Source organism: Lontra canadensis, unplaced genomic scaffold (assembly GCF_010015895.1).
Source record: "Lontra canadensis isolate GAN:19392208 unplaced genomic scaffold, GSC_riverotter_1.0 scaffold50, whole genome shotgun sequence".
Taxonomy (NCBI): domain Eukaryota; kingdom Metazoa; phylum Chordata; class Mammalia; order Carnivora; family Mustelidae; genus Lontra; species Lontra canadensis.
Genome location: NW_022631044.1, coordinates 2392937 through 2414618, shown reverse-complemented (window position 1 = coordinate 2414618; position 21682 = coordinate 2392937). Strand labels below are relative to the sequence as shown.

The 21682-nt window shown below is 50.0% G+C and overlaps 1 protein-coding gene and 1 pseudogene across 1 annotated transcript; both read right to left on the bottom strand.

Moving 5' to 3' along the window:
- Nucleotides 1–3482: 3482 nt before the first annotated feature.
- On the bottom strand, nt 3483–5830 carry LOC116877107 (annotated as a pseudogene).
- Nucleotides 5831–9047: 3217 nt separating this feature from the next.
- Nucleotides 9048–20721, bottom strand: CLEC4F (C-type lectin domain family 4 member F). Its single transcript, XM_032873688.1, has 7 exons — nt 20601–20721; nt 19602–19718; nt 19180–19290; nt 16090–17208; nt 11230–11381; nt 10176–10294; nt 9048–9407 (listed from the first exon to the last, which is right to left on the bottom strand). Exons 1-7 carry the CDS (start codon nt 20659–20661, stop codon nt 9257–9259), a joined length of 1830 nt encoding a protein of 609 aa, XP_032729579.1. The 5' UTR covers nt 20662–20721; the 3' UTR covers nt 9048–9256.
- Nucleotides 20722–21682: the final 961 nt, after the last annotated feature.

Below are 21682 nucleotides of genomic sequence, written 5' to 3'. Positions count from 1 at the left end.
TTGGATATTAATTCTTTTTGAAATGCAATCCTTCTAAACCTTTTTAGCAGATAGGAAATATACATATGTACACACACAAGCATACACCCACATACAACTATATATAGATATACATTTCTGTGTAAATAGATTTAAAAAACATGAGTTCACACTAATACCTCCAATTCCAATCCAATTGCTAAGATTTCTCAACGTTTCTCCTTAATTTGTAACTCCCTTCTCTAACAGCTAGAAACCTGACTCCCATTATCCTCAATGTATTTACTTATTTACTCACTTAACTCCATAGCCAGTTTCTTAGCCACATCAGCCACCTCCTCAGGCCCATCTTGTCCTCAGCTCCCCCCATGTCACTGCCTACAAGGGAAGAGCGAGGGAAGAGAAGAGGACACACCAAATGTTTAACTGGGGTTCCCCAAGCAGTGGGCCTTGGAATGAGGCAAGATCTGTGCCTCATATCTTCCATATGTCTTGCATTTTTCACAATAAGCATGGGTCATATATACATATATACACACACACATATATATATACATATTTATATTTATATTTATGTACTTAAGTATGTATTTATGTACTTAAGGAAAATGATTTTGTTTGGTCTAAGTTTATTTGGTGTTGTCTGCTAGCAAACAAGGCAAAAGAGCCAAATGTGTGGAAATAAAGCTTAAAATGGAAATCACTTACCCATTTATTTAAATTTCCTTCAGCATCAAAAAGGACATTATTGATTGCCATTTTCTTTTTTATTCTAAACCCTTGAGTGGGCACACTGGTGTGTAGCAGGAACCCAGTGTGAGAACCACAGAAGTTATTCCTTCATCCTTGCTCCCCTCTGTTAACTCCAACTCTCACTTTCTGGCATCTTGTCTGTTCGATTCCTATATGGAGCCCTCTGTCCTAAGGGAGAGCAACCCTATGAACGAATCTGAACTGAGATGTCACACCTGATGGTGACTTGGTGCCCCTATCTTGCCATTACCCAAAGATGCAATGGCCTAGTGAACAAAAAAAAGTTAATTTTTCTCTCATTTGGTAGTGTGAAAGGTGCAGGTCAGTGATGCCTCTCTGCTCCTCATGATCACCTGGGGCTTAAGCTCCTTCCAGATCATTGCCCCTTCAGCATTGCTCCTGAGCGTCATTTTCAAAAATGGAGCCGTCCTATTAGAGGCCTGTGTCATCTCTGGTGCCCAGAGCATCAAAGGCCTCAGCTCATTCACCCCAGTCAAGATTCAGAGCAGGAGCAGAAACTCTTCTAGGTATTCCAACCAGATGCCAAATGATTTAATTCAGGGATTTAGGCACCTAACGCAATCACTGGGAGGGCTGGTGGAGCGGAGGGGCTCAGTTGGAGAAAATACTACCAAAGCTGCTGTCTGGGGAGCAGGAACCAGTGCTGCTGGGGTTGCCACTCAACTCCCCCACTGCTGGGAAAGGGGACCCAGGGACATTGCTGCACAGAAACGCCAAGTCCCCATCCCTGGGCTTGTCCACAGAAAATAAACAAAAGGACAGGGACGTGAGTTCTGCCTGATGTCCATGCTCACCAGCTCACACACCTGTTTCTAAGGAGGCCATCTTAATTGGCATCCAAAACCCTGGGAATAAGGGGTTCTGGAAAATGGAATTTCAGCCTTCCTGCCTCTACAATGCGGGGAGGCACTCTGGAGGAGGGGAGGAGGGGGAGGGAAGGGATGGGAGAGGAAGTGGGGAATGAGGGAGTTGATTCACTGTGTCCTCCACCCTGAGACACAGAGAAACTAGACAAACTGGCCCTTGCTCCATATTTTGCCCCAGCAGAGTCACCTCATCAGTCTTTCCTGTTTCCTACTCTGGGGCCCAACTAAGAGGAACACTCCCCATATCTGCCTGGGTCCTTGGCAGCCCCTCATCACAATGACCAGTTTGTGGCCCAAATATAGTTCCCTTAATCTCTGTAGCTCAATCAAAACATGAAAGAGCTGCTAAAACAAAACAAAACAAAACAAAACACAAGAACAGCTTTACTAAGGGAAGGCAAAGAATGACATTTTTAAAAGGGATCAAAAACTAAAAAGAGACAAGTCTATATTGCCCAGAATTCCTATCTAAATCAATTTGGCAATTCCATATTATTACTTATAGTAATCTAAATGCATATTATTCTTGCATACTATGTGTTATTTTATCTTACCACGTTCCTGGGAATTGGACTTTCCTCCCATTGTACAGATGAGAAAATCAGGTCCAGAGAAGTTGAGGGACTAGCCAAGGCCACCCTGCTGGTCCGTTTTTCCTCAAGATCTGAATGTCCTCTATCCCGGGGTCACCAGGCCCAGGCCCACAATACCGTCTGACCTGGTCCCCGGGCGACAGGGCCTCCCTGCTTGCCATGCCCCATACTTTACTTCACTTGAGGTTCCTGGCCCTCTGCCCCCACTGGGCATGAGCTGGGGTTACTGTCTTGACCACACCAACAGCAGAGTTAACTGTGGGTCAGAAGTGTTTCTCCACCAAGAACAGAGAAGGGAACAGACGCACAGGCTTTGTCCCCGAGAGGCTGGTGAGAGGTCAGGGACCCAGCTCAAGTGCCAGCATGCCAGCAGCAGCCAATGGCCTCCAGCTTTGACAAGATGCAGAAAGGTGCCTGACAGCCTCCTGAAAGAGTAGATGGATGGAGGCTTGGAGCCCTGCAGACTGTGGGGCCTCATGAAGAGTTGAGACTCATAGGGCCCGAGGATTAGTCGTGGGTCCGAGGGGAAGAGCTGCTGCAACACAGGACTTTGTAGGACCACAGGCAAGACCTTCAAACTCTCTAGGCCTCATCTTGCCAGCTGTAAAGCGGAGATTGTGATAGAAGCTTCCTCAGAATTATAGCGAGGAGTCAAGTAGGCCATTGGCACAAAGATAACAGCTAATGCTATATGATGGGATCCATGTGCTGTGCACTTTTCTAAGCTCATTTTATGGATTAACTTTCCTTTTTTTCTTTTCCAGGAAAAAAGGACATTTTTATTTCCATAAGTACTTCTGCTCTCACTCACACACTGACCCCACTCGGATGCGGACAGATGGATGGGCAGAGGGGAGGCACCCATGGGAGGCCCCGGCAGAGGCTGGCAACTGAAGGAGACGCACTGAGGAACTCCAGGGCAGGGCCTCCCTTGGCCAGGAGCCCTGGAGGCCCCAGCTGTGGCACGAGGCTCTGCCACCACCTCTGGGCCAGCAGCCACAGCCTCCACAGCCCCTCAGGAGCCCTGACGGCAAAGGGGGCAGGTGGGTGGAGTGAAACCCCTATGAGGATTGGGGATTGCGGGGGGCTCCCCCAACTGGGCCTCCTGAGATGGTGACCACAGGGCCACTGAGAAAGAAAAGCAAAGAGTCAAACCACACACGACAGAGTGCAAAGAGCTGGGGGAGCAGGCTTCACCCTCCCCCCAGTCACACAGTTCCTATGAAGAAGGCCTGAGCTGGTTGCCACACCAGCATGGCCCCCCGAGTTATGGCTGGGCCTTCCCATAAGGCATGAGACAGGTGGGGATGACCCCATCTCGGGCTGGGGTCAGGGCTGGGCCTGAGGTCCTGGCCCCCACCCGACAGCCACGCTTCCCCCCATGACCCCAGGTCCTACTAGGGCCTTGCAGCTGCTCCCTGCTCCAGGCTCCCCACTGTGGTGAAGGTCCCCAGCAGTGCAAACTAAGGCCCAGCCTCCTGCTGGGTTCAGCTCCGCAGGGGAGGGGGACAAGGAAGAAGGGGGGCCACAGGGGTGAGGGGAGAAGCACCAGGCCCAGGGGATCTCGCCATGGGAACAAAGGATATCCTGGGCCACCACAGCCTCCCACCCAGGCTAGACGGTGCCCAGTCCTGCTGCCCCCTCCTCTCCCCACCACCTCTCTGTTCTAGAGGCTCCCCCAGGTCTCGGGTGGGGGGAACTGATCCATATCCCACATCTTGTTGTAGGTCTGGTTGCCCATGATGAAGAGAAGCTTATAGCGGAGCAAAACCTTCTCCTTCTGGAGGTTGGAGTAGGACCTGGGTGATGGCTGAGGGGTGGACAATGGGGTTAAACACCAGCACCTCTGTGCCTGAGGGGGGCTGCAGCTCCACTTTCATGACTTTGGGGACAGCTGACTGGAAAACAATGTTGCAGATGGGCTGGGGCGCGGTGTTCAGCCTGGAAACCACCAACACCAGCGCGTCTGAGCGCCCGGGCAGCTGGTCTCGGGCAAAGTGGAAGAGGACCTGGAAGCCATGCTGGTCATACACCGTCACTGGCAAGATGCTGCTGGTTTGATGGACTCCAGGGGCACAGTGATGCTGGCCAGCGAGAGCTCCGTTGTCCTGGGCTGCTGCAGAGGCCCAGGGGGCTCGGGGGAGGCGGTGTGGAAGAGGCCGGGGGCACCGGAGCTGGGCGAGCTGCAGTTGCTTTTATTCTGCAGGTCCTGAAGTGTGAGCCAGGGGTGCTGGCTGCTGCTTCTCCCACCACACTTGCTGGGACTCTGGGGACAGTGACTGCTGCAGGAGGGTCTTCCCCAGGAGATCCAGGTCATCTAGACCACTGCTCGCTGGCAGGGGCATCTGTGTTGGGGACCCGAGGTGGGGCTGGGGGTTCCGTGTCATCGGAGGACTGGAAGCTGTTCCATCCGGCACCATCCAAGCTTGGTCCTGGAGGGAGTATGGGGTCGCTTAGTCCCAGAGACATGAGCTCATCGTCAAGCAGGGAAACTGAGGTGCTAGGCTGCTTTGGGCTGGCCAGGTCAGTAGGGCAGGTGGGCACGGAAGGGTAGGTGGTGCCCACAGGAGGGAGATCCAGGCCGGAGAGGTCCAGTAGGGCAGAGGTGCTCCCAGGGAGGGAGCTGGCTGCTGCATCGCCGTTCACCCCTCAGCAGCTGCTTGTACAGGTTGTACTGGGTGAGGTTGTCCTTGGCCTGCAGGATCTCAGCTAAGACCTCGCCATTGTCTTCTGTGTCACTGGCCAGTCAGAAGAGCGCTGGCTGCATCCGTTCACAGCACTGATACAGCTCCTTCATGAGGTCCTTGCTGCTGCGGGCTGAGGCCCCGCCCCGGCTGTGGCTCATCACCATCTCGGTCAGCAGCTTCACATTGTTGTTGACCTCCTCAATGGCGCTCACCTGCTTTGAGATCTTCTCCATCCGCTTCTGGTCCCTCTGCACCATGTCCTTGATGAGTTTGTTGGCTGCTCGGAGGTCCTCGGGGTAGGAGCTCTTCAGCAAGTGGGCCAGCATCTTGGATTTCTCCTCGTCTTCGAAGATCATATTCTTGGGTCATGGAGGAGAAAGAGGAAAAGTGGCATCATCTGGAAGCTTCGGGTCAGACTTCACAATCCCCTGCTTCTTCAGCATCTGGTAGGCCTCTGTGATTTTCACTTCCTCAGGCAGGCTGACCATCCAGCTGTAGAGGAGCTCCAAGATCTTGTTCTTCACCTTCTCCGACGTCCGCAAGCCCAGGTACTTGGGAGACACAACCTTGATGAGCTCATTGAGAAAGCAGAACTTGCCCACCTCGTCATGGAACCTTTTGCCGCAGCTCTTCATGCATGTTTCCAGAAACGTCAGGGCTTGGATCGCCTCCCGTTCCTGTGGTGACTGGATCTTGTGAGCCAACAGCTGGGTGCAAGTGGAGGCTCCTCAAAGTCCTCGTTGAGCTGCTCGCAGAAGCTGTTGATGCTGGTCCAATTCAGTTCCTTGTTCAGGGGGTTGGTGGCTCTGTTGATTCGCGCCTCCAGAGCCTCCGGCTCCATCGCAGGCTCCATCGGCCACGGGCCTGGATTAACTTTCTTAATCTGCGCAACAGCCTCAAGAGAGGGGTACTCTGGTTTTTTCGCAGAAGAAGAAACTGAGACATGAAAGTCAAGTAACCAAGTTTCCCAGCTAGACAGGGGGAAGGCTAGGATTGGACCCAGATAGTCTGGCCATGGAGCCTGGTTCTATAATCACCAATGTCTCCAGCCTCACGTGATTCCCACCACATTGTAAGTTATGGCTACAATAGCAATGATGATATATGAACCAGATAGAATGTCTGGAAACTTGGCTAATACACAGACAAGGCAGAGGGTGTTCTGAGCAAAAGTGTAGAAGCTGCAACGAGAGTGGGTTGAAGAGACACTGAGGTCCAGGGCTCAGGTCTGGTGACCCTGTAGCAGAGATGTCATGAAAGGCTCATTGGCACTACCTTGAAGAGGGCCTAGAATCCCAATCCTGGGACCAGCTAGAGCGGGAAATGCTTGTTAGATCTAAGAATAGGATAAGACTGCAACAAAAGCAGAGCTTTGAGGATATTCAAGAGGAAGCTGGCTACAGGCTATTTTGGGGAGGGGAGGGGGAACTGGAGGCACAGCTGTGTGGTAGGTACCCTGCTGCATGGGGCTTGTCCCGTGGAAGGAAGCCATCTTGAGGCCCAGCTAGCAGACTCCCTTCTATCGTAAGTCATCCCTCCCAAGAGAAGCCCAGGCCTCCTCACTCTTCTGTAACTCTCACTGGGGCCTGGGACTCTCACTGGTGGTAGGGGTCTCTGGACTTGGTTATCTTTGAACTGTAGGAATTGCTAGCAGGAGAGAGAGGAAGAGCCACTTACAACTGGCCGTTAAATGAAAGAGCCCCACAAAGGGAGAGGCTCCTTCCAATAAGCATGGTGTAGGCATATGAGGGGGTCGGACCAAGGCCCAGGCCCAAATCTGGGTATATGAGAGCAAAGCATTCTAAGAATTGCAGAGTAGAGAGGGCAGAGGGCATTGGCTGGTAGAGGACACTCAGAGTTGCTGATTATAAACACAGGTAGATTTTTTTTTTTCTGAACTAATGACTTATGTCATCTTCAAAATGCTGTGACATCTGCTTCCAGAATGTGCTTACTCTCCTGACTGAGATATTGTTCTCTGGCCCTAGAAAACCAAGCCTGGAAGGTCAGTTCATGACAGCCAAGAAGTATATGCCTTCTCCTCCCTGTGCTAGAGTTGGACTTTCCCCTAAATCATGCTGTGTAGACTCCAGACTCTCTCAGGTTGGGTCCTCCTACACCAAGAGCCTGGAAACCATGGCTCTGGGAGAAAAGGCTGTAGGCATCAGGGTGCCAACAGCACACCTATGGGGTGGCAGCAGTCTGTCACAGCCTACGTCTGTCACCAGTGCAATCCATGGTCACCGAGTGTGGCAGCCATACAGGGTTCCCATGGCAGAGGCTGGGTGGGGCAGGCACTCCAGGGTGACAAGCTGACCACTTCCCCCAGGACAACTGAGGGCTCCACTCTGTCTCCCCAGATGGCTCCACTCAGTCTGTGGAGAACTGAATTCTTCTGCCTTTCTGACTCTTGAGGAAATTGCAGCTTTCAGGACCTTCTTTGGAGAGAGAAAGATCCAGTCCAGGCATGAGAATTGACCCTGCTGTGTGAGTATGTTTATCTGTCCCTGTTCCATTCGCTTTAGGCCACAGACCATGGTTGGTTAGATAGATAACGAACAGCTAGCTTGCCACTCCAGGATGTCACCACCCTCGGGTTTCAGGCTCCAGCGGACTCTCCTTGAGGTCATGAGAAGGGGCTGGGTGTCCTAACTACCACTCCTCACTACCAAAATGCTGGCTGGGGTGGGGGAGAGAGGGATTTTCATCTTTTCATCTGTTTCATTCACTTCGGAGTGGTTTTTTCTTTTTAAGATTTTATTATTATTTATTTATTTGAGAGTGAGAGAGCAGAGGGAGGGGCAGAGGGCAAAGGAGAGAATCTCAGGCAGACTCGTTGATAAGCAAGGAGCCCAATGCAGGGCTCAATCTCATGACCCTGAGATCATGACCTGAGCTGAAATCAAGAGATGGATGCCCAACTGACTGAGCCACCCAAGAGCCCCTGTTTCCTTCCCTCCTGAAAATTTGGAAGAGTGACTGGTACATGGTGGAGGCACAGCAAATAATTCTGGGTTGCATGAATATTGATAAAAAGTAGAAGTCTTCAAGTAGACTTCATGGTTATGAATCTTTAGACATTAAAGTAACACTGAAATATATAAATCAAAAGCTATTAGAAATATGACATGACAGGATGATAAGTGTAGGTAAATGTTCTACATGGGAGAGTTAACACAAATCCTCCTAACGAAACTGACTAGTTGTATACAAAATATAAATGAGGATAAAGAACATCTGAAAAATGAAAATCACAAGCCTAATCTAATAAATATGCCTGTGGAACATTTATAAAAAGTGAGCAGACACTACTAGGCTACAGAGATAATCTCAGTAAATTTCCCAAAAGTGGGACATATTAATATTGGCTCCTACCCTTTTTTGTATAAGCTAGGAAAACCATAAAAAAAAAGACTAGAAATACATAAAAAGAAAATGAGTCCATCCCTATATATCTATATTGCTATAGATGCAAAATACCAAGGGATAAACCATAAGGAAATAAAATCCAGTAACATATGTAAATCTAAAAAAAAAAAAAAACCTATAAAAGTACTAGAAAAAATACAGTAAAATGTGATTTCAGTCCTGCAATAGAGGAGTTTCTAAGGTTGATAAAAAGCTAAGAAGCCAATTCTCATTCTAAACTGAGCTGGCAGAAAACCCAGTCCCTGGAAGAGGGGATGGGACCACAAGAAGAGGCCAAAGACAGGGGTATGGCATCAAAAGTTAACAGTTGGGAAATGAGATGGGGCTAGCCACAGGACAGGAAGAAGTCTGGGGAGTGGTTTAAAGGCCTGGCAAAACCCAGCTCCCGCCCCATCTGCAACAAAGGAACTGCAAGGAATATCTAGGATCACTATCGCTTCTTGGGAATTTGTACCCCCTGTATGATATCCCTGTAGTTTGTGTTAAACCCCTTCTGTTTTTCAGTGACTAACTAAATGTTCATAGCTATAAAGCCCTTTAACAAAGATATGTTTGTTTCAGGACAGAAGGGACATTGAGGAAGGAGAACCAGTTCAGGGAGAGAAGAGTGTGATGGCTATCACAGAGACAAGCAGAAAACTTCCGTGCACTCGGTCAGTATTTATTGGGGACCTGCTGTCTCATAGGCCCGTGCTGGTTGCTAATGGGGATACAGAAGTACAGCAAGCCTTTGGCCTTGAGGAGCCCTTGATCCCACCAGGTTATGTATGATAAACACATTTCAGGGGTTAAATGGAAGGACAGAGCAGGAAACACAAAAGGCCAAATGGAAAGACCCAGAGAATAAGCTGGGTTCAGAGGTTCACAGGCATCAGGTGGGGAGGGTCCAGAGCTGGCAGCGACGGTGACCCCTCAGATCTGGCATGTCTCAGGCCACATGTTGGCTGATGGGCTTCTTACAGACCCAGTTATAGGGGGTGTCACAGCGAATGTCATTCCACTTCTGCTCAATATGAACACAGTCTTCAGTCTGCCCATCCCAGGACTGCCAGTTGTCTGGCTGGTTTCTGCCCCAAAACCTGGAAACAAGATGAAGAAAGTGTCCATTCCCCCCACTATGGCATAAGGAGCTGAAGTGTCATGGGTCCCTTATCTCCTGGAGGAGAGCTGGACTCAAGGGTGCCCTAAGTGTGGCTCTGCTGACTGTCTTTATTTACTGAGGATCAAGGGACAGGAAGGGTGTCTGATGCTATAACCCCCCACCCCAGAATTCACATTCAGAGACCTTCTAATGAAGGCAGGGCCTAAAAAGGGCATAGGACAAACAAAAAACAGGGGTGCCTGGGTGGTTCAGATGGTTAAGCGTCTGCCTTCAGCTCACGGTCCCAGGTTCGAGCCCTGCATCAGGCTCCATGCTTCTCCCTCTCCCTCTGTCCCTCCACCCTAATGTGTTCTCTCTCTCTCTCTCAAATGAATAAATAAAATCTTAAAAAGTATAGGCAAAAAAAACAAACAAAGAACAATAGCACAGGAAGACTCGTAGTCTCCCTGCCAACATCAGGACCTATCCCACTCTGATGCCCCTCTGTAGAGGGGCCTACGCAAGGACCACAACATACCCACACACATCACACACATCATATGTACACACCTATCACACATACATCACATACACAATCGTACATCCACTCTATACACACACCACACCCACGTCATACACATATATCACACACACAACACTGGCACTCATCAGGCAGGAATCCACACACAAGACAAGGACAAAGAGTCTCCAGCCAGGCCTGCCCTGTGTTCCTGGGACAGCACCAGACAGTGTTGGCTGGACTCACGCTCTGCTCTGGGCGGCATTGAATGGTGTCCCATCCACCCAGCGCCAGGAGCCCTCCTCGCCGCTGTCAGTGAGGCCAATCCAGTGGTGAGAGGTACTCGTGAACTTTACCAGAAATGCCTGTAGAGAAAAGGAAGTGTTGTTGGAGCCTGTGTGAGGAGCTGGTTCTCCCGGCCATGTGAAAAAGGAGGCTAGGCTGTCCTCTCCCTGGTCCTGGGTCATAAAGCCCACTCCTCTGCACCTTGCATGGTTTGTCCAGGATTGAGGCCAAGACCACGGTCCCCTCAGAGAAAGCCCAGCTTCTCCCATGTTGACTTGATGAATGTGGCTTCACTGAGATGAAGACCAGCCTGGCCATAGTTTATTAAAGAGATGTATTTTATTAAAAAAAAATAGCATGTCTTTTGACAGACATACAAGACCAGTCTCAGGAGAACCACAAAGAATGAGCAGTTCCATGAGTTGAAATGGACCAAACCCATTATGGTCCTTTGACAATAACCCTGGTAAATTCTGGTAAGGACCTTCAGCAGATGGGCCACTGGGGTCTAGAGTGCCTTTGGCGGTCCTCAGATTTCTACGTCTGGCTTTCCTGAGAAGCCTGGGTCTCCTGCTTGTGGGCCTTCCACGGCCCTTGGATTCACTGATGTTAATATCAGGATTGACAACTAGAGCAGCAGCTAAAGGGAAAGTGAGGGGTTGGGGAGGGAAGTTATACTCCCAACACTTTAAGGGCAGTCACCCAGTGCTAACCTCCCTTTGCCCTTCCTCACTGCTGACAGCTGTGGGTCTCTGGGTGTCTCCCTCATTCGTCGAGGACATCATCAAGGTTTGCTGTCAGTGCTTCTACCTCCAGAGCAAGATGCTTATGGGAACTCAAACATCTGTTCCCTGGCTGACCTAAGAGACTACAGGCCTCTGCCCTGTCCCGCTGTTCACTTTTTGACCACGCCAAAGTCTGGGTGGTCCTGGGTGTGGGCAGAGGTCTTGGTCCTGGTCCTGGGTCCATATCCCACGTCAAGCCCATGAACATCACCCCAAGGCTGCACTCTGACCTGCTCCTCCTCAGAAGTCACCGAGGCCAGGTGGGCTCCCTGGGACACACAGAACTGCTCAGCCTCGTGCCAAGACTTCTTGACGTGAGAAAAGTAATACACGCTCCCGCCGCAGACATGCCAGCCCTGCAGGATCAGCTGAAGAAGTTGATCTGGAGCAAAGGTTGGGGACGAGAGAGAACCAGGGGCTGGTTGCAGATGCCCAAGAGCTGCCCTTCCTGACCTCTCCTGGGACAGGCCACCGAGGGTTGCAAGCCCATGCCGCCCTCAATGCTCAGTGCTCCAGGGGCAAGGCCTGGGAGGCTGTACTCCTGGCCTGAAACTCAGTTCACCAGGAAGCCACTCAGGACACCTGGGTGTATCCCTCCAGGGACCCTCAGAGAGTTTTGCTACCCAGATGAGCCTTTCTTTCCAGACTCCTGCTTTCTGGCTCCACGACCCTCTCTTGCCACTCACAGCTCCCACCAGACAGTCTGCTGACCTTGGTTCCTACCATCTCCCTGGGAGACTTTGCAGCCATCCCACAGTACCACTCACTTCCTCCCCTCCATATCCTTCAACGTCAGCTGCTGCCCACACCCAGGACCATCCGCGGGACCTGGTCTACCTGACCTTCCCATTTCAAGCTCTAAAATCTCATTCCGTGAGGAAAAGCCTCCGGTGCTCTCAGCTCTCCCATCCCTCCCCACAACCACACCTTGCTTTTTAATATCATCTGCACCACAGCTGTTTGAAATGGTGCCAAAATAGACTTGCTTATTCATTCATTCATTCTTTTGTTCAACATCCACATCTCAATGGTGTTTGACTTCTGTGAACCAGGAACTATTAGACAAAGATCAGTAAGACATGATCCCCACCCTCAGGGAGCTTACAGTCTAGCAAATGAGACAGAGGTGTAAGAAAGGCATTGAAAAACTTTCATGGAAGACCATGCACATGTTAGACATAAAAAGAGGGGGTGGTCTATGTCACCTGGGCTGCACGTGGCACTCAGGAAGGACACTCCAGGTGAGCTGTCACTTGAGCTAAGTCTTAAAACACTGAGAAAGTGTTCGCCAGGTGGTCAGTGCCAAGGAGAGCATCCCAGGCAAGGGGAAAAATTAGACACCAAAAGGGTGAAGGTGTGAAATAGCATGGCATGGCCTGACCTGTCCAAGTACTTGGGATGGTCAGTGCATAAGGGAGGGGAGACGCACTTGGACAGCTTCACCAGCACTCTTATCGTCCATCTCATGTGCAGGAATTTGGAGGTTTTTGCCTCTCTGAGCACTGGGGAGCCCTGAAAGGTTTTAGGAAGTATATCTGTGTGCTCCAGATTTGCACTGTGCTAATAGTGACCTGGGGATGGTGTGGGGACTGAGCGAGAAGAAGGTGATCCTAACCAGGCCAGAGACACCAATCAGAATATCATTGCAAATATCTCAGTAACGATGCTGAGCATGGAAGCCAGTGGTTTTCAGAATGTGGTCCCAGACTATCAGCATCACCTGGGAATTAAGTAGAAATGCACATGCTCAAACCCATCCCGGACTGGCTGAATCTGAAACTGTGTCTTAACAGTTGGTGTTTTAACAAACCCTCCAGGTGATCCTGCTGCGTTCCAAAGCTGAAGAACCAGTAGTCTAAACTGAGGATTGGCAAACTGCAACCTGCAACTGGCAAGCAACCTCTTTTTATAAATAAAGTTTTATTGGAACACAGTCACACCCTTCAGTTTACATCCATCTTTGGCTGCTTTATTGCTACAGCAGGAGAGATGCTGCAACAGAGGCTGTTTACCCAGAAGCCCAAAATATCTACTATTTGGCCCTTTAAGAAAAAGTTAAGCTAATGGTTCTCAGTCCTGACTGCCTGTTAGAACCACCTAGGGAGCTTTTTAAAAAATTCTATGTCCACACTGCATCCCACCCCCCCCCCCCCCCCCCCCCCCCCCGCCCGCCGAAAAAAGCCATAGTTCTGGAGGTGGGTCCCAGTCATCAGTATAAGTAAAGCTCCTTGGGTGAGCCCAATGTGACGGACAACAGAGAAACATGGGTCTCTGCTAAAGCAGTAGGTGGACATGGGAAGGCACTAGGAGGACAGCAGGGGGCACTGCAGAGGCATTAAGAAGGTCAGACATCCAGGCTTCTGACAGACCCAGACCAGGAGTCTCTCTCTTTTTTTTTTTTTTAAGATTTTATTTATTTATTTAGAGAGAGCAAGCAGGAACAAGGGGAAGGGAAAGAGGGAGAGGGAGAAGCAGACTCCCTGCTGAGCAGGGAACCCAATGCAGGACCCTGAGACCATGACCTGAGCCAAAGGCAGACGCTTAACCAACTGAGCAAACCACGCCCCCCTCACCCTTAGCACCCTTAGCAAGTGACATACTCTACCTAGGAAGAGACACCTAGATCAGCTCCCTCAGTTTCTTGTTCCAGCATCTGCAAACCTGGGTGAACACCTACTGCCCCACCTCACCTTCTCAGCCTCAGAAGTTCAAGTACTTATCTTCCCAGCCCTTCAAGGTCAATCCCCCAGCGGCTCATTTCATTCTGCTTCTCTGTCTCTCTCTCCTCCCACCACCTCCCTCTTTGCTGGTTCCTTTCTCCCACCCTGAGATCAAGCCTATTCTCTTAATCTAGAAAAACCCTCTTGAGGAAGTTCACCAAAATGCGAGCAGTGGGCTCATATAGAAAATGTAGAGGGGCGCCTGGGTGGCTAAGTCGTTTAAGTGCCCAACTCTTGGCTGAGATTCAGGTCATGATCTCAGGGCCGTGGGATGGAGCCTGATGTCAGGCTCTGTGCTCAGGGCAGTCTGCTTGGGATTCTTTCTCCTTGTTCCTCTGCCCCTCTCCCTGCTCGTGCTCTTTCTCTCCCTCCCTCTCTCTCTCTCTCAGATAAATAAATACATCTTTTCAAAACTGTAGAAATGTTCGTGGAAATACAAGTGGTTATTTTCTCATAATTTTCTTTTTCAATATCTGCACATTGTCTATAATCAATATGGATGTTTTATAATGTAAATCCCAGTGACACGCGTTTTTTTAATCCCTCCCTCCGCCATGCCATCCCCCCACCTCAGCCTCATTGTTCTCCTTCACTCCTCAGCCAAGGTCACTCATTCACACCCTACCAAAGGTAGTCTGGCCTCCAGGCCACACACTGCTCTCCACTGGAACTTCATTCCCAGTGACTTATAAATTGCCCAGAGTCAGTGGGTGCTTATTGGTTATTTTATGTGACCTCTTAGGCACTCACCAGAACTAGCCACTTCCTTCTTGAAATTCCCTCCTTCTTGACTTCCCCAGCTGCCCCTCTCCTAGTTCTCCTTCTGCCTCTCAGACTGCCGTCCCTAGTAGTCTTCTTCAAAAACACCTCTTTCCCCTCTTGCCACCTGAAAGTTGACTTCCTGTTTCTGCCCTCAGCTTCCTTCCCACAAAGCATTTTATCTCATACAAACCTCCCCTGACCCCACTCTCACCGCCACAACCAGAGCCCAATGTACCCAGGGCTCCCACAGCTGGGTCTGCAGCCAGGGGCTGTCCCCTACACTCCAGATGGCCTGCAGATGACAGCCCCCCAAGGCATCTCAGGCTCAGCCTGCCCAAATCTCACTGCTTTTCTCCCTTCTTTTATTCCCTCTCAGTATGGAGACCCATCTGATCAGCCTTCTTGAAGCCCTCCAATACACCCTCATCTCCTGAAGGATAAAACCCAAACTCAGAGGACTTCCACATCCATGTGGCATCTCTCCAGTTCTGCCTAGTTTCCTAGTACGGTGATTTTCAAAGTGCAATTATCAACCCATTCGTGGGAAGTATCAAGGTATTATTTTTTTTTAAGAACAGATTATAAAATATCAGAGTACAATTGTGTGGTAAAACTTTTGGCTTATGAAGTGTGTGTGTGTGTATGTGTGTGTGTGTGTGTGTGACACATAATTATACCAGGCCACAATATAAAATGAATTTCAGGTTTACATTCATAACAGTTTGAAAGCTACCATAGTGGTCCCTGCCCGTTAGCCTCTTAGCCTGTACCTCATCATCTGCCCTCTTGGCCATAGTCCAGTCAGACAGAACTGCCTGAAGTTTCCTGAACCTCATGACTTCACATCTTCATGCCTATGAACCTGCCATCCTCTTACCCTACTTGTTTGGCAAACACCTACTAGTCCTTTAGGACTCAGTTCAAGGGCCCTCTTCTCTACAAAGCATCTTTTGATCCTTTCTCCTCCAGAAGGTTCCTCCCCCACTCAGAAGATCCCTTTTATATACCAGAGGACACTGACCTCAGCAAGTCTCTTTCTCCCTTCTTTTTGCTTCCTCTCCACCCCAGTTCCTCGATCTCCCTCTCACATAGCACTTCTTACGCCTCCCCACCTGCCTTCCACACATCGTTCATTTCTCATGTGTTGTTTTGTCACTCTGACCAGACGACAAGCCACTTAAGAGCAGGATAGCTGCCTTATGTCACCTCCACCGCTGCCTAGGCACATAGAGCCTATTTGGGGGGCTTCAGCCCTTCTCCAGCTCCCACCCTCCTTCCCAGAGGGATGCATGTTGAAGTAAGCAAAAGGCAGGGGCGCCTGGGTGTCTCAATTCAGTTAAGCGTCTGCCTTCGGCTCAGGTCATGATCCTGGGGGCCTGGGATCGAGCCCCACATCAGGCTCCCTGCTCAACGGGGAGCCTGCTTATCCCTCTGCTTGCCACTCCTCCTGCTTGTGCTCCCTCTCAATCCCTCTCTCTCTCCCTGTCAAATAAATAAATAAAATCTTTTTTAAAAGTGTTTTAAAGTAAGCAAAAGGCTGAAGGGACAGAAGACTCTGCCCGTCCAGAAGACTGTACCTCCCAGGCCAAGCTCTCCCATCCCACTTACTTTGGGTCCTCTGTAGCTGCTCCTGGGAGCCAAGGGCCACACGGACTGCCTCCAGGCGACTCTGCTCCTCCTGGATTTTCGTAGTTAGTGTTTTGGTGTTCTCTAAATCCACTTTTAACTGCCGGATCTCAGCGCTGGCCTTCTGCAGATTGCTCTCCAGCCTCTGGATCTTGGAACCTAAGGCTGCAGCAGTCTTCATCGCTTGTTTTAGGGTCTGTATCTCGCTGCTGGCATTTTTCAAATACACACCTAGTACCTCAATCTTGGGATCTAGGGCACTGGCATTTTCAAGCTCTGTTTTTAATAACTGGATCTGAGCATCTGTCTGCTTTAGACTGTTGCTGGTCACTTGGGTCTGGGCAGTAACAGTTTCCAAATCTCTTTTTAACAAGTGAATCTCATCACCAGCCCATTTGGAATGACCTTTTAGTAACTGGATCTCAGCGCTGGTGTTGTCTAAACTGCCTCTTAGAAGAGTCTGCGTCTGGGAGTTTAAAGCACTGGCATTTTGTAGGCTTCCCTTGACCCTCTGGAGCTCAGCACTGGCTCCTTCCAAACTGCTTCTTAAAACCTGACTCTGGGCTCTTAACTCCTGGACACCAGCCAGTTGGCCGCTCAGAACTTGAATCTGAGCATTAGCATTCTTTAGACTGCTGTTCGCCCACCGGGCCTGGGCATTTGCCATTTTCAGCCCTGCTTTCAATATCGCAATCTCAGCATTGGCATTTCCTAAGCCTCTGCTCAGCATGTGGAGCCCGAGGCTGGCATTTTCTAAACTGCTTTTTAAGAAACTGTGAGTCTGGGAATTCGAAGCATTTGCCTTTTCCAGATCTCCTTTCAGCTTCCGGAGATCCATACCAGCCCCCTCCACGGAGCTCCTCAACATCTGGGTTTGGAAACTCAAGGTACTGGCGTCCTCTAGAATGTCCTTTACCCTCTGGATGTCAGCACTGGTGTTTTCCAGGTGACCACGGAGCACCTGGATCTGAGAACTGACACTGTCCACTCTGCAAGTCAACATCTGGATCTCAGTGATCCAGGTGCTGGAATTCTCTTCATGGCTTTTAAACATCTGGATAGTCTCTTGCAACCGTGCCACCCGGTCAGAGCGGTGGGGATCTGGAGGGAGGAAATTGACAAGGCAGCCGCAGAGGCCCGTTACATAGGCAAACATTCATAATATGGGCCAACCATAGTGTTCTCACGTCTTTTAAGGGAAATGTCTAAGGCACAGCCCTGGGTGCTCCTCAAGGGCCTCCTGCTCACCAGAGCCATCCAGACCCTGGGGATGTGTGGCCTCAGACTGTGGGCCAAAAAATAAGATAAAGGTGTACTTAGCTGTCCCCCATGAACTGAGCAATGAAAGGACTGAAATACTTGCCTACTATAAACTAGCTACCACTAAGAGTCATGCTGGTCAGACTTGGATTATTTTGCCCTTGTAATTGAACTTGAAGGTAACTGATGATATCATTGAGAGCTGCTGAAGTTTAACTCCACTGACATTTCACCATTAAATGGTGAAATTAAAAAAGAAACTAGGTATGCATAAAGCCGGCGTTTAGTCTTCCACTCACTGTATTTGTACACCAAGCACGAAGCCTCTTGATTCACCTCCTAAAAACGGAATAGACGGCAAACATAGTTCTCAGATCACAAATTCCAGAAACTAAACAAAATAGGTACCTGTAGAGGACGCCCTCTGTTCAGTCCACTCATGGGGCTATGGTGGAGGCCCTCCAGGTGACACTAGATCCTGGAGTGGAAAGGGCCTTTTGAAGGGCTGGCATACCCAGTGTTACGCAGAGCAGAATGTTTCCCACAGAACAGTCTGAGGATATGGGAGAGCTGAGTAAAAGCCCCAGTCATCGCAGTCATTCAGGGAACTTGCAGCCCCTTTCAATCTGCATGATAGTTCCCACCAACCCCTCCTGCAGCTGGTCCTACCAGCACCTTTTGCTCACCTCACAAGCTAAGACCTCACCTCAGACATTCATGGTCTAAGACTCTCGATGCCAGCCTTCTCTCAGGAATAGGGAGAATCCAAGTAGGCCGGGACACTTTTTGGAGGAATCCTGCCCTATTCCTCATGCCCTACCCAGGTCAATGTAGGAGGTCTCAGGCACTATGCTGAGGAAAGGCCAGGTGGGGCTAGGTGGCCTTTGAAGATATGAGAAGTCCAGTCAAATATTCTGCCTTGTCACGGTAGACAAATACATCAATGGAACAGAATAGAGAATCCAGAAATAGACCTACATATATAGTGATGATTGATTTTCTACAAAGACACAGAAGTAACTCATGATAATCTTTCAACAAATGGTGCTGCAACAATTATATATCCACACACAAAATAAAAATTAACTTCATGCTTCACACTGTTAATATAAAGCTTAGCTCAAAATTAATCATAGACTGAAATGTCAACCAAAAAGTGCAAAATTTCCAGGAGGAAACATAGGTAAATGTTTTTGTGACTTTGGGATAGGTTTCCAATATGAAACCAATAGTACAATCCATAAAAGGAAAAAAAAAAGGTAAATTAGACTTTATTAAGATTTAAATCTTGTTAGGAGAATGAAAAGACAAGCCATTAACTGAGAGGAAATATTTGCAAATTACATGCTGATAAAGGAGCAAAAAGAGTACATACCGTACGATCCTTTTCACATAAAACTCTAGAAAAAACCAACCAGTCTGTATTACTGCAAGTAGATAGGCGGATGCCTGGGGATGAAGAGAGGAGGGGCGAGGGAAGGATGTAGAAGGGCACAAGGAAACTGTGGGGGGAGGATGATGAATACGCTCATTTTCTTGACTGTGGTGATGGTTTCACAGGTATACACATAAGTCAAAACTTATCAGAGTGTACGCTTTAAAGATTGTACCTTATTATGTGTCAACTGCACCTTAATAAAGCTGTTTGTTTGTTTGTTTGTTTGTTTTTATAAAAAGATCATATCTTCTTGTGAGAAAATTGGAACCCATTCAGGGGCATAGGAGGCATCAAAAGAGAGGCTCCTCCTAGGGTCTGGGCATCTGAATGCCCCAGCTCCCCCACCCCACCCCCACCTCCCTGTGGCTACTCACTGTGGGGTTCCACAGGTAACTGTCCAGTTGTGTTGTCATCTCCAGGAATCATGGCTGGAAACTCCTGGAAGGAGGCATAGGGCTCCAGTGGAGGTCTTGGCTTCTGTAGAACTGAGACACCCATTCCTGGGTCAGCATACTCTCTGCACTAAGGCTGGGAGAACAGGCTGCCCCACCCTTGGTCAGGGTTCTAGAAGGAGGGAGATGCCCCCCACTTCAGACTTTCCTCCATGGGCCTCAGCTCTTGGGAGTCTCCCTTTGGACGGGGGCCTTGGTTGAGTCTCAGATAAGATCTGGTTCAAGCCTGGGGCCAGAGGTAGAATGACTCTTCTGGAAGCAGAGGGTAGGCAACTAGCCCCTGTGGGACCTTTATACAGAAAGACAGAGAGAGTCAGTGGCGTTCAGGTCACCTAGGAGCTTACCCACAACAAAGAGAGCCACCAGAGAGGAGACAAGAGTCACAGCCACAACTGCCAGGATGGTCTGAACAAGCCTTGGCCTCCTGGATGCTGCAGGAGCCCCTGCCACAGAGTCCATCCCTGCAAGGGAGAAGCCAGTGTACAGGAGGTGTGTGCTACACAGACTGGATGGGGTCAGCCCTGGGCTCAGTCTCCTGGACTATCTGAGGGGGATGAGAACACTGGCCATGCTTAGCATGGAGATGGGAAATAAAGCACTTGGAAGTGTTCACCTGCACTAACTGGGGGTGTGGTAGCAACTCAAAGGCAAAGAGAAGACCACAGAACCTGGAGGAGGGGTGCAGGGCATGGACCCCAGCATGGAGGAGGGCAGCAAACATGTAGTTTGCATGAAAGAAGAAAGGAAGGAGATGGGAAGGGACAAAGCAGGAACCTGACCTCTGAGTCCCAGGCCAGGCTTGCTCTTGAACCCTGACCAGAGCAGGACTCACAGCCCTTTGGGACCATTGCCTCTCCCACAGACTGCCGTAGGTCAGTGCTGGAGTCCTCCTCTGCTGGGGTCAGAAAGCCCTGCATGGGTGTCCTAAGAAGAGCTACACCTATTGAGTCTGGGGGTGTGGTTAGGGATGAACAGTGTACAGCAGAATCCGTTCTAAGCCAGAGAAACACCAGCCTAGAACCCCTGAGGCCTGGGGGCGCCAAGCCAACGTGCAGAGAGGGGACCAAGAACCAGGTCCCTCCAAATTCAAAGTTCACCTTTCCTTTGTCAGTTGCCATCTCCAAGGGAAGGGGTCTGGGGAGGTCTCCTGCAGAGACTGGGGTGTGCCCCAGTCTCTCTGTCCTCACCTAACTCACCTTCAGCTCTTGCCTATTTATTCTGGAGGCTGAGACAGGGAGGAGCCGAGCTCTGGCCTGCCAGGCAGGACTGACAAGAATGGCAAGGGCTGCAAGACCAGCGAGCCAGTCCCTGAGGAAGATGGGGTGATGCCTCAGTTTTCTCACCTCGGAGGCGCAGGAAGACCTTCTGGTTGTCCGTAAAGAAGTGGACCCCATCACCATTCATCTCTTCCTTTACCCTCCACCACTGCTCCCTGCCACAGGCCCCTTGCAGGCTGTGCACTGGGAAGTAAAGCTGAGCTCCTTGGGACTTATATGGCCCTGAGTAGGAACTCCCTCTCCTGCTGATTCTGCAGAAGCACCCTAGCAGGGTCCTGTCCTTCCAGGCTCCCAGGCGCCAGTCTGACCTACCCTCTCCCTCTCTTCCCTGGCATCAGCACTGGCCCTCCCCTCAAGCCCTTCACCCCAACCTCCACTCTCCAGCAGAGTCCCCAAAGCTAGCCTCCAGGGCCACTCTGGAGGGGGGCCCGGGGATCCTTCTCAGCTTTGTAGAAAAACATCCTTGTGACCTGTGGCTGACCCTTAAACCTAGCCCCAGAGCCCCTCAAGTAAGAAGAGGTCGGGTAAGGAGGGAGCTGGGTCAGTGTAGGAGGTAGCTGGAAGGGCTCAGGTGACTCTTGACCACTTAGGACCACACAACTGGCGGGGAAAGGAAAGGGTCTATGCTAGACTAAAAAGTGTATTTGGTCTTTGTCACAGTTCCTTGGAATTTCCTAAGTGACAGGACTACCTTTTTTTATTCACAAAGAGGCCCTTTGGAGCATACCTGAGTTTATGATAATGAGGTGACTCAGGGTAGGCCCCTAGATCGTTTCAGGATGGGAGCCGATCCCAGAAAAACCAACCCCCCACCCAGGACTTCCAGGTAGGAGAGGGGGCCTGGAGATGAGATTATGAGAAAGATTCAAGCAGTTTTCAGGGAGTTTCCTGGTTGGTGAATATATCCACCTGCCTGGAGAGTGTCACATCCCAACTGCACAGGAACAGAGGTTCCATTGCTCTGAACTCTTCTGGACTCTTGACCTCACCCTAGGTATTTCTTCCTCTGGCTGTTCACATGTTTCCTTTACCGTAAACTGTAATAGAACGCGTGGTGTGTTCCTGGGTTCTGTGAGTCATTCTAGTGAATTTTCAAAGCAGAGGGGGGTCATGGAAGCCCCCCGATTTGCAGTGGGCTGTGCAGAAGT